Source organism: Pinus tabuliformis, chromosome 3_1, assembly GCF_031772625.1.
Source record: "Pinus tabuliformis cultivar Carrire ecotype Pingquan chromosome 3_1, CPIR1, whole genome shotgun sequence".
NCBI classification, from domain to species: Eukaryota; Viridiplantae; Streptophyta; class Pinopsida; order Pinales; family Pinaceae; genus Pinus; species Pinus tabuliformis.
Genome location: NC_142301.1, coordinates 417,320,609 through 417,334,121, shown reverse-complemented (window position 1 = coordinate 417,334,121; position 13,513 = coordinate 417,320,609). Strand labels below are relative to the sequence as shown.

General features: G+C 35.1%; 1 protein-coding gene across 1 annotated transcript; it reads left to right on the top strand.

Moving 5' to 3' along the window:
• Positions 1–5,592: 5,592 nt before the first annotated feature.
• LOC149187508 (F-box/kelch-repeat protein At1g80440-like) lies at positions 5,593–6,927 on the top strand. Its single transcript, XM_089412828.1, has one exon. The coding sequence runs from the start codon at positions 5,740–5,742 to the stop codon at positions 6,796–6,798; it is 1,059 nt and encodes a 352-aa protein (XP_089268954.1). The 5' UTR covers positions 5,593–5,739; the 3' UTR covers positions 6,799–6,927.
• Positions 6,928–13,513: the final 6,586 nt, after the last annotated feature.

The following is a 13,513-nucleotide window of genomic DNA, read 5'->3' as shown; positions in this document are numbered from 1 at the left end:
TGTCCCTGCACTCTAGTCCCAACTGGGCCTTTCTCATAATCGACATGCATGAGTATCTGATGAGGGAATCTTCAGTTAACTGGAGTAGCACTAGTTAATGCATTAGTGCACCAACTAATTGTTAACTTACTATTAGTTCCTCAAATAGTTTGGAACTAATTTAACTGGACTTAACTTAGTAAACTGAGTTAACTAATTATAGCTCATACTTAACTCATCTTAGACCCCTATAATATAGGGAGAACATATACATGACTTCAGAAAGACTTCCAACTCGAAATTCTTGAGCTAATTAAGTTAATTAAACTTAATTAACTATTTACAAGTTGTTATGAGAATATAATTTGATTTTAATTCACAGTTTAATTCAAGGACAAATTAAACTAGAATTTCTTGTTGCCATTTCTTAACAAAAAGTAGGCCTATAAGGCCTCTCACTCAAGCAAAGAATAAAGGGGGAACTCCACATAATAATCTTGAAGGAATCCCCTCACACACGCGAAGAAACAATGATACATTGTTATCATATAAGACCTGCATCTACACTTCAAGAATGAGTTCAATTGGAGGAAGGATAAATTTATCTTCATATGTAAAGGAATCTATCAAAGAATAAAGAGGAATATCTCTTATAGAAGATACCTAACAAAGACTAATATTAGTTGTCGGAAGAAGGACGAAGTGCCAGGAAGAAAAGTGTCAGGGAACAATGTGCTGAAAAGAGGAAGGACTTGACTTGTGCTTGGAGGACATTCTAGTCAGGGGTCTAGTGTTTGGCATTGATCAATAAGAAGCTTCAATAAGAGAAACTTACTAAAGGGTTTTCCTCTCAAGAGAAGAGAGGTTTTGGCTCTGGAAGAGAGCCAACATCTTGTGTTATTGTTCTTATGGTTTTGGTAGAATTTTGATGAAGTACACACATATCCATTAATAAAAAGAAGAAGATTAAGCTAACAAGAAAAGTAAAAAGACTTCACAAATTATTTTCTAGTTAAGAAGAATCACACTACGCCTAATTGCCCTAGATTCTTCAACACGAAGACCCACCAAAGGATCCCAAAAAGAAAGGAGGAGTGGAATTGCGTCAATACAATGGCAATGGTGATAAGGAAAAAAAACTATGTTGGGCACCCAACAAGCCAACTTGGCTCGAATACCACTGATCCAGATCTTGGGGGATGAGATCTATAAGGCTTGCATGACAAGAGAGAAGGAGAGAAAACATAAAATCTACTATGGAATTAAGCACAATATAATATAATGAAAATCCAACTCTTTATTAAATGGGAAGGAAAATATTGTTACATCTAAATCATGGAACACATGATTTCCTTTTGAAAGGTGAGGTGCATTATTTATAGTATTTTTCATTCCTCCTTGAGTTACATCATTCAATACCATGGGTGGATACCACTTTCCACTCATATCAATATATCAAAAACACTATCATTTGTAATGACATTGTCAATCAACTCATTAGTCTATTGAACACGGTGAGCGAAGGGTGTCTCTTTTAGCAACCCAATTTGAACTCCTCCTACAACAAATAACACCTTTTAGGGTTTAACATGATTGAATGTAGGCAGTGTGGTAGGAGTAGCAACATTATATTCAATACCTTCTCTTGATGTCTATATCTCAAGGGAAATAGGATTAGCAATTCCCTATACATTCTTCCCAAGTCCACCTCTAGTATAACCCATCTTGTTCTACAGTCTGGACCTAATACCTATAGTGTAATTTTCGAAGTTGGGAGAAACAACATGATTAATGGCCAATAAACCATGTGATGGAACAAAAACATCAACATCAACAATCTTGTAATCAAACAGAATACAAGAAACTATAATCAATATATGAGTTTAACTACGCACTACCATCAATCTTCTTCTCAACATTTTATAGTTGTTTGACCTCCAACTCCTTATGGTTCCATTTGTAGTCCTATAGGATTTGAATAGACTCATCCATTTTGGTCAACTGCTTCAATAAGAAGTCATGATATTCCTTCAAAACCTCATACTAGTTTTTTGATCCTACTTGTTATGTGTGCAACTGAGCAACAATATATGCAAAGTAATGACTTCTTGATGAAGCAAATCAACATTTTTTTTATTTAGAGAATAGGTAGAAACATCATCAATCTTGTTATACTGAGAAGCTAACATTTTACACACCTACACATGCATCTCACCTCATCATGACTATCATCGCATCCTGCTATCAATCACATCTATCTCGCCTCCAAAGTCTGATCATCATGTCAAGGAGTATCATTGCCTTGAGTAATGACAATGAACTCATCCTCCATTCTAGTCTAGAAATAAGGTGGGGATGAGAAGGTGCAAGGTCTTCCATCTTCCTGCTCTAACATCTCAATCCAAGTGTCAACAACCTCCTCCTCTAGTCTCTACATATAGGTCTCCCGATTCTCCTCCTAATGAGTCTCCGGTTTCACATTTCTTTTATCCTCCATTGCCTTTAGTCCACCACTCAATTCTAGACTATTGGACAATGCTCGTATGATCTTTGTTTGCTCCATGAGTTTAGTCTCCATGTGGTCCAAACTCTCATAGACTCTACATTTCACTTGATCTGTTCCACAACCATCGTTGTTACCTTACACTCACCCATCATGGCTACCATTGTAGAAATACTCAAAGTTACATCCTCTCTTCCATCATAAATATACAACTTCCTCAAATGTGGCACAATCATAGATTCATAAATTCCATGCCCAAAATTTCTTCATAATCATCCAATCGCATGATGTTGAAGTCAACTTTGCCAAGCCAATCACTAATCTTCACCTCCACTTCCGCTGCCACACCAATGACTTGGTCTGGTGGAGAGTTCACTTCCTTGAGATGAGCTTGAGTTGGTGCATACCTCAAACCAACTTTCCTTGTTGCCTCCTCTCTCATGAAGTTATGGGCTGCACCGTTGTCCACCATAGTGAGAAATGTGCCCTGCCCAATCTTCATCTCAACATATTCCAACTTATTCCTTTCAAGATCGTGCTTTGGGATAGCCTCTGTAGCTGCTACATCACCCAAAATATGCATTACCCCAACCATTGATTCTTCCTTCTTCTTTCCATCAAACCGTGTGACAAATACAATCTTCAGTCTTAAAGGACAATTCTTCACCATATGATCACCCTCGCACAACCAGCACTTCAAAGGTTTATTTGCCTTTGGTTTTCCACCGGTCCTCACATCATCCTCTTTTGAAGGTTTCTCTTTCGGTTTGTTAGAATTCTTCTTCTTCTCTTTAGTCCCTTCATCATAATGGTCCACCAATCTATCAACTGCAACAAATGCTTCCTCAAGTGTTTTTATCTTTTGTCGCTTCACCTCATTGCGTGCCCAAGGTTTCAATCCAATGATGAAGTTGAAAACCTTGTCTTTCTCTAGCATGTTAGATAGCTTCGATACCATCTATCACAGCCCCATGCTAGTGGTGACTTCCAACCACATGTGAGCACGTGAGACACCGCTTAACTCTTTCATTTCCCACTACTTGAGCTTACGAACTACGCCTAACCTTCAACACTTAGATTTTTTATTTTTATTTTTATAAGCGTTCACTTCCAATTATATTTATGCACCAGAAACAATTAATCTTCAATTCATTTATCTTTTATTATGTAGTAGAAATGATCATCAATACCAACAATGTACACACATATGTATGGGAGGGGAAACTCCCAATCAAGTTTGCCCAACACTTATAAAATCTCTTTTAACAATTTTTATAAGTACACAAAATTTTACATAGTCGTGCAACACTCTGCCCATCGGTGTGTTGAGCTCGTGCAGCTTGTCGTGCAGGCCTGCCCGATAACTGTTTTGTCATGCAACCTTTTTCCCTATACAATCGAATCCTAAATGTGGCTACCCACGACTTGCTCAACCTATAGTAGTCTCTGTCGTGTAACGTGCAGCGCAGAACACGCCTATGTCGTGCAATGTGCAGCGTGCAGTTATCTTCCCTTTGCTTGCCTTGTTCGTTGCCTTCTAAACTTAGACGAGTTGTTGATGTCCAAATGGATGGCCTCCACATTATATTTATATGATGCCCATCGTGTGAGTTTTGTCAAGGGTCGCGTCTGTTCACCGTCCTTTGGGTCGGCCTGAACGTCCACACCCCCATCCGACCTGTCATATGGTTCAAACGTCCCTTCAATATTTTTCTAAGTCATGGGATAACCTTTCCTTCGGTCGAGTGAGCACCCTTGCCTGTCCATACGATCCTGCCCGTCGCACATCTTGGTCACTCGACTCGTCTGCACACCCATGTTGCCTTCGCATGTCCATCACACTTCCCTCAATCGCACACTCGTTACACATCGCACCTGTTGTGTTGGGTGGGTGCCCGCTGCTATGGCGCGCCTACCTTGCCAATCACACATTTTCAGTTAAACGCGCCGAGGTGACTCGCCCCTCAGTTATGTGCACGTGCCCCACCGACTCGTCCATGTGTATTCGGTTAAACACACCTGTCGCCCAAGTTCGGTTTTTTGACTCTCCACAAGTTGGTGGGTCGTCTTGGGCACTCGTCAACTCGAGGCCCTAACACCTCGTGTGTCGTGGGGACCTTATGGTAATGAAAATTTATGTGTACTTACAATCAGTTTGTTCCATGTGGTTTTTATGGCTGTACATTATATTTTGTGTGCATTTGGATATCATGTTAGTCATCGCACCTTACAAGTATAAATGCTTACACATATATATATAATTTAGTTATTTCTTAATATTAAGAATATTATAATTATTTAGATATTTTATAATTTTTTTTATTTTTATTTTTTATAATTTAAATATTATTGATATTAAAATATATATATTATTCATAACTAACTTCTTATCATAAAACATTCTAGTTTATTATTTTGGAAGGTTTTCTATCATATTTTCTAGTAAAATTTTCCCATAATATTGTATAAATTTATTAGAATCACAAATTTAAGTTATTATATGGATTTGTTGGAATCAAAAATTTAAGTTATAAACTCTCCACAAAAATTTTCAACATGTTGAATCTATATATACAGTTAAATCAAAAAATTTAATTGAAAAACTCCAAAATATATAATAATTAGACAAAACACAAACTATATAAATCAAACCAAAAAATATATCTTAAATTATTATCTTATTTTTTTCATTTAAAATACACTCAAATCTAAATAATAACTATTTTTAATAAAATTATATATTCTAAGTAATAACTATTTTTAATAAAATTATATATTTTAAATAGCATTTAACCTTAGATATGATATTTATTTTTTATTATTATTATTATTATTTAAAAAATAAAAAATAAAAATAAAATTAAGTATCACGTTATTCCCAAAATTAATCATTTAGACGATGGCCTACTATGTTCACAAGGAAACGTACACAAATGCATCTCAACGACTTTTATCGTTTATGGATACATATTTCTTAATCTATGGCGAGCAACACGTGCGGCAGAAACATCATCATGGGGCGGCTAATTGTCTATGTGAAGCCTCCCTCTGACTACCCATCTTCACATGCTTTCACTTTTTGTATATCATACTCTCCTTCATCTCTTCTTTGCTCATATCCTCAATTCCTTCCTACCGCAAGATTTTCCATTCCATGGTTTTCTTTATATTCGTATACGCTTCACGGGTTCTTACCGCAAGATTACCTGGTGTTTGTAGCGCAGCATTTTCAGTGTTTTCTGCTTAATTTGGAATTAATGGATATTTTTCCCAATATTCCAGACGAAATCGGTCGAGAGTGCGTGCTCAGAGTCTCTTACAAGTCACATGATAACCTCAAAGCTGTTTGCAGAAGCTGGGAGGCTATGCTCAGTAGCCCACGGTTCTACGAGGACAGAAAGATCTCTGGGTTTAGCGAGCAGTTTATATGTTTGATTCAGGCCCTTCCTCAACGGGAGTTGTCTGAGAAGAATAAGTGGCAGGCCACCGGGGCTTATGGGTTGACTCTATATGACCCTCTGCAGGGCGCTTGGGATCGGCTTCCTTCAATTCCCCAATTTTCTGATGGGATTCCCCTCTTCTGTGAGTGCGTTTGGGTAGATCAGAAGCTGGTTTTGATAGGGGGGTGGAATTCGACCCGCTGGGAGGCAATGAATTCTGTGTTTATTTATGACTTCAGGACGGGTAAATGGCGGCGCGGAGCAGATATGGCGAGGGTTCGATCCTTCTTCGCCTGCTCTGTTTCTCCCAGTGGGCTTATCTACGTCTCCGGAGGACACGACAGCCATAAAAATGCTCTGCGGGCTGCAGAAGCATATGATGTTAAACGTGACAAATGGGAGGCTCTGCCTCCTATGAACCAAGAGCGAGACCGATGCCGCGGAGTGTTTTTGGAAGGAAAATTCACTGTGATATGCGGGTATTCAACAGAGTCGCACGGTCGGATCCAGAAGAGTGGGGAGGTGTTCGATCATGATACAGGCGTTTGGAGCACAATGGACGATATGTGGAATATTGGGGGATGTCCGAGGTCATGCTTAGTTGCGTGGGGGCTCTTTTATTTATTCCATAACCAACAACTAATGCGATATGGTGGTAAGGAGCACATCTGGGAAGTGGCGGCAACTCTTCCCGAAAGCATGGACGTTGCTACCTGCGTTACAGTGTGGCGTGACAAGATATTTGTGATCGGCTCCACGAGCCGTGGGGGTGAGCAGGTATTTTACATGTTGGAGAGCCATGGTAAGTGTGTTCCCGTTGAAAGGCCACATGATTTTGCAGGATTTGTTCAGAATGCACTAACTGTGCACAGGTGATCATGTTCCGCTCCGTGCGGGAATAAAAAGTCTCGCTTAAAACCGTTACCAGTCATCTACTGGTACAAACAAACCGCAACTTACCAAAATATATTCGATGTATTTTGTACATTTTACTTATTTTGTATCCATGCGTGGAAGGTTTTGGGTTCATTTGAAAATGGCACATTTGATTTGATTCTTTTGGGAATGCTGTACTATTTTTTTTGGTGCGTGGGATTGTAGTTTTATAGTGTTTAAATTGCTTTTTAAATCTATAAATAGATTTAAATTTTTGTGTATTTTGATTATGTAAATTTTATAATTTAAATGTGTAATTTTAATAAAATTTAGAAAAAATTGACCCAAAAAATTCAAAAAAATCAAAACGTAAAAAATTAAGATTAGGTCCTAAAAGATTTAGATTAGGTTCTGAAGATAAGGATTTTTTTATTTTTTTTTTATCTTTATGTTACATGAATTTTTATTTTTATATTTCAATTATACAACTTTTTTATTTAAAAATAAAGTTTAATGAATAATTTTTTATTGCGATCAGAGAAAATTTATCAATATAATTTTTAGTGAGATATTAATAAAATTATATTTTTAAATATATAAATAAATTTAACACTTTAAAAAAAATTGACCAAAATTGTTTAAGAGACCAAACCGAACAAGACACCTAGTTAGACCGGGCATGTTCAAGACGTCATGATGCACCGCATAAAGTACCTTCGGCAATAACATGGGGAAATGGATAAGGTGCCTTGTTCAAGACGTCATGATGCACTGGATAAAGTACCTTTTGCAATAACGTGGGGAAATGGACATAGAAGTCCTTTTTGAAAATTTCTATTAATGGTTTAATAGAAATTGTAGAGGAAGAAAAAATGAATATTGTAATAGCGTGCAGCCGTGGATGTTGAGCGGAGGATGTAACTCTTGGGGAATTGATTGTTTGTTATTATAAAGAATATATAAAATATACTTAACGATGTGAACAACGCAAAGCACAAGCAAGTAATATAATGTTGTGGCAGGTAGGAGAGTCAGCTGATCGTTTACTCCCCTTCAATGAGAGTTGACAAAAAAAAAAATGTACCCTCTTTTCTTTAGCGTAGGCTCAAACCTAGAGGATGAATAGTATTCACATTGCTGGGAGGACGAGGAGTCTATTAATTTCCGCATATCATGAATTACTAAAATGGTTTGTAAAGGTCGAATGGGAGTGTTATTTTATATTCATTAAAAACATTGTTATTATTGAAGTGAATGATGATGACGTGCCCAGATTAATATAGTTTATTAAATTTTAAGAAAGAAAGTTATTAACTGAGATTTTTTTATTATTTTAATTTTATTATATAACAAATTAAAATGCGATAAATATTTTGGAAAGAAAAATAAATGTGAATAAAGATGGGATAATTTAGGAGAATATTTTTATTTTCAACTCACTTAATATTCCAAATATACAAATTCTTTGTCCCACATGAGAATTAATTTTTTATCTTTACAATCTTAATTTTCTTTTTAGCATTAGTCAAAAAAAATAATTATAATTAACAAAATTTAATTTTAATTTAATAAAATTTTATTTAAATAAAATATAAAATTATATAATTTTTTTAAATAATATTATATATTATTATTAAATTCTTTATACATTCTCTTCATTATTATATAACAAAAATAAATCCGTTTTAATTGTGGTTAAAAAATATCATATAAATTCATATATATATGATTGAAAATGTGATTCCTTCACTTGCCTAAGGCACATTATAAGCTTTAAAGCAATAACGCACTTAATAAGCTCCATAGCAATTCGGACACAACATTTTAAGTGAATTGGAATAAAAAGGCTTCATGAAATATTTGTTCGTTTGGCCTTAATTTTTCTCTATGCAGCCATATCCAATGACAAGGAAACTATCAATTTCGTTTTGTTATTTAGTTTAAGTAATTGAAATATCAAAAAAATATATATTGAATCATTTTTTCAATAAATATTATATATAATGAATTAATTTTTTTATTAATTAATTTTTTATTAATATATTTAAATTAAAATATTGATAATAATTATTAATGTTCACTAAAATCAATGTGTTCTATTGGACTTAAGAAAAGAAAGAATCTAGTTGTGATTTTTCAAAATCTTGTTTCTGTGATAAAAAAGAAAAGAAAAGAAAGAAGTGCTCCAAGATCATTATAGTTTGGATGACTTAATAAGTCAAGAAGATTGGAAGTGTGATAGATGTTAGTGAATTGAGAGTGGATGTAAGAGTCAAGTAGTCTAAAAGGAAGTGTTTTCATCTTCCACCTTCTTAGTATCACAAATCTGACAAATTCTATCATTCGAGGGAGTCTTGGGAGTAGACCACCATCCATTTTTACTTCGAAGCTCATGAGAATTAGTTCTAATCCTAACGATGTTCATTTTTTTTCTAGTGTTGGTCAACACAAAGAGATAATTATGGCTATCAAGGGTGGGGTTGATAACCTCCTTATAGTATCTTAGCTTCCTTTTACCCTCCAACTCATTATCATCCCACAACGTGTCCTTAAAATTGGAGTTAATAGTATCTTTGACACTATCTTTGCTTCCCATGATGATCTCCTCCTTAATCCCCCAATGGTTGAGCCAAGAATGGGCATCCTTATGCCACCCGTGCTTGAGGCGAAGGTGGGGGTTTTGACTAAAGTTAGAAGCAATTTTGGGAGCCTCTTTGATTCCATGTTGTAAAGCTTCTTCTTATACATCAAATATCTAAACATAGCCGTACTTTCAATAGGGGGCAGACCAGCTCCAATCAAGAGGATAGGATAGGGAGTATCTCCCTCAATCTTTAGGTTGTAGGTTATGAATTTCTTTTGAATCATCTCAATCTTTCTCCACGACTCTATAGATATACTGCAACCCCAAACTTCACATCTGTATAAGACAACGGGGGTGACGAGAGTCTCAAAGAGGAACTGTTTTTTACTCCAAATGAAAATATCGACCCACTTATAATTGTTTTTAAGCTCATAATAAACTTTCCAGCCTCCAATAATCTTCTTCTCGATGTTATAATTCTAGTTGATCCGATGAGGAAAGTCAGTACCTAAATATTTGTAAGAAGAAACCTGCTTTAAACAATGGTTATCATAAACAAAACTACTATGGGTGGTCCTTTTTTATTTAATGATCATGACTTTAGTCTTGTTGGTATTAAGTGTCATACCCATCTTGGAGCACTAGACATTAAAAGTCTTAAGTTGTTTGTCTAGGTCATCATGACTTTTTGCAAGAAGAATGATATCATTAGCATAAACTTGGAGAAGAGTAATGATTATACCACCAAGTTTGGTGCCCTTGCAACTTGCAATTTCCAGATACTCGTCAAACTTATTGATGTAAATGCCAAAAAGGGTAGGGGATAGGGGACACCCTTACTTAACCTCGATATTGCATTTAATATCTTTAGACCACCCTTCGTTGGTCTTAAGCCTGGCAATGGCAGTCTCATAAAGGCAGATCACAACAATCCTCAGTCTCATAAAGGCAGATCACAACAATCCTCAGTTTAGGAGGAACCATGATCTCTTCAAATCTCTCCCAGAACTTATCTCGAAGAACAATGTCAAAAGCTTTTCTAAAATCCACAAAACAACAAAAGAGATCAATTTTAAAATTACAAATTAATAAGTATAATAACTTTGATTCCAAATTATCATTATTATAAAACATACTATAAATCTCTTTTTAATAATTATAATTTTTAAATCAATTTAAAATTAAATATATAAATTATAAACTTATTAATTAATATAATATTTAATAACAACTAAATTTAATGTAAATCAAACAAAATAATTAACTTATAGATAAATTTAACAAATCTATAAATATAATAATATTTTTTAACTTTTTACAAATTAAAAAAAAATTAGAATCTATCTTAATCATGATTAAAATTACTACGAGAGAAGCTTTACAACCTTAAAACTCTAAAAGTTCTACCATCCCAGTTTAAAGCATGTAACTTTTCCTCATATAAGTTATCTTTAGTGAAAACTTCTAGTGTTCCCCTTATTTTAATTATGGGAGTTACAAATGTTGTGATAGGGTGGGTTCTATATTTCTTTAACGACATTTTAAATATTGATATATCTTACGGTCTCTCGAGAATGTGTTTAGGTTTCCACCATTTTGTTTTAAAGTCGCCCCGATTGACTTATCTTCATTTTCAACTCTAGCAGGTGTACTTCATCTCATATAAATCATTCCAATTTTGTTATCTGCCAATACTATGGGCGTTTTTCTTTCTTTTGGGGAGGGGAAAATCATTTGCGCGGAATTATTTTAAATTATTCTCAATTGTACATCTACCCATGATTTGGAAGCGCGTTTTTCTTTAAAGCTGGTTTTTTTATTATTTAAAAGTTTTGGGAGGGGGAAAAATCATTTACCTATAACTAATTTAAATCATTTCTAATTTTGTTAAGTATTTCTTTATAAAAGTTTTTTCTTCTTTTCTTTTTTTGGTGTTTGGAATCGATTTGCAAAGAGTCTTATCCGTGTTGTTTTGTGGGAAAGGGGATATATTTAAAAATGCTAATAAAGGTTTCTGGAAATCGTTAATAGACTACTTCACCTAATAGTATCTCATGGAATAGTTATATCATATATAAAATGATAATTTATTATTATTATTTTAAGTTTTTAAATGATATTTATTTAATAAAAAATATTTACATATTTATATAATATAATTAATATTTAAAAAAATAGTTTTTAGGGTGTAGTTTAATGGGTGATTAAAGTGATTTGAGTATTATGTAAATTAAGAGATCTAAAGTTTAATATTTGGGAAGTAGCTTGGTTTACAAAGAAGAGTATAAGTTGTAGACCTCAGAGGTATAGTGGTAGTGGTCGAAATCAACCTCTTGTCTTGTGACTACGAGATTGATCCAGTTACAGATTCCTCTAGTTTTTTTTTTTTTTAATAAGATCGGATAGTTGTTATATTATCAAAAAAGTTTTTGGAGCAAGCTCCTTTTACATTCCGTTGTTCTGATATGATAGACTGAGCAGTTAAATAGGCACACAGACCTTTCTTCTATGCTTGGTATCAAAACTTCAGAAGTTTTTTTAGCTATTCTAGAGTACTGTTTTACATATTGACCCGCTAAGAAAACAAATTTACATAGCATATTTCACAGAAATTTATGGTTTGTAAACTAGAAGAGTATATCCTGTGGCCTTTTCCATATGTTTTGCATTTTGTTGTTCCTTAAGTTTGCTATTCCTTGTGCTGTTATTCATTCTGCTTGTTGTCCCTTGCTGCTGTTCCATCGACCTGTTGTTCCTTTGGTCTGTTTTTCTTTTGTCTGTTGTTCACTATGTTGTTGTTCCTTTTTCTAGTTGATGTTCCTTCTTCTGTTGTTCATTCTGCTTGTTGTTCCTTGTTGTTGTTCCTTCGGCCTGTTGTTCCTTCATTCTGATGTTCCTTTGGCTGTTGTTCTTTCTGCTGCTGTTCCTTTTGGTTGCTATTCCTTCTGGTGTTGTTCCTTTTACTGTTATTCCTTCTGGTTGTTGCTCCTTCTACTGTTGTTCCTTTGTCTTCTTGTTGTTCCTTCTGCTGTTGTTCCTTCGACCTATTGTTCCTTTAGCTGTTGTTCCTTTTGGTTGTTGTTCCTTCTGGTGCTGTTCCTTCTGCTATTGTTCCTTTTGGTTGTTGCTCCTTCTACTGTTGTTCCTTTGTCTTTTTGTTGTTCCTTCTTCTACTTTTCCTTCAGTCTGCCCCGCTTTTCCCCAGCGCCTATGCTTTTCTCCTGAAATTTGCGATCCGAGCTGCCATCACTAACATCTTTCATGTGTTTTTCCTCGCTGTCATGATTTTTCTTTTGATTATCCGAGTTTTGTTTAATTTCCCAATGGCTGTGGATTCCTTGTTGCGCTGTACATTCTCTTCCTTGATGTTTCTCTCTACTTCTTCTGCGTTGTCCTATTGTATACCAAAACTTCATTCTTTTCATATTTTGATGGGAGTTATGGCACGCTGAGATAGTATTCCTCCTGATTCTCTCTGACGATTCCTTCTTCCTTCTCCACAGCCTAATTTGCATGATGATCCGCTTGCTTATTATGCATCCTCAAGATGTGTTTGAAGGTTGCATTTCCGGATCCTACTAAATTCCTTCTATTTCTTTGAATGATTCGGCTCATAAACTTGTTGTTGGGGTTCCTGTTTCGATCCATAATCTCAATTATGATGGTTGAGTCTCCTATGATGATAGGATTTTGAATTCCTTTTTTTGAATCAGCCTTGTTCCCATCAGTAAATTGTATGCTTCCACCTAATTATTTGACATTTGTCCCAATCCCCACTTGTAGGTGGTTATTTTTTCCCCATTTGGATCATAAATTATTCCACCCGCTCCTACTTTTCCAGGATTGTTCTTTGAGGCTCCGTCAAAATACATAGAGTGTCTATTCTGAGTTTTCTTCGAGCTTTCCAACTCCTCTTCCATCATTCTTAATTTCCATTTTCCTTTTGTATTTTCTTTTCTCTGACCTTTTTGCCCTTTGTTGTCTATTATGGCCTTGCTTAGCCAATCTCTTTCCTCTTGTTGGAGAATGCTATAGTCCATTGGTGCGGTTCCCTTTCCGTTGAGAATTTCGGAAGTCATTCCCAAGTTTTGGATAGTGTTTTCCCAATTCTTGGGTTTTGATTTTTGAAAA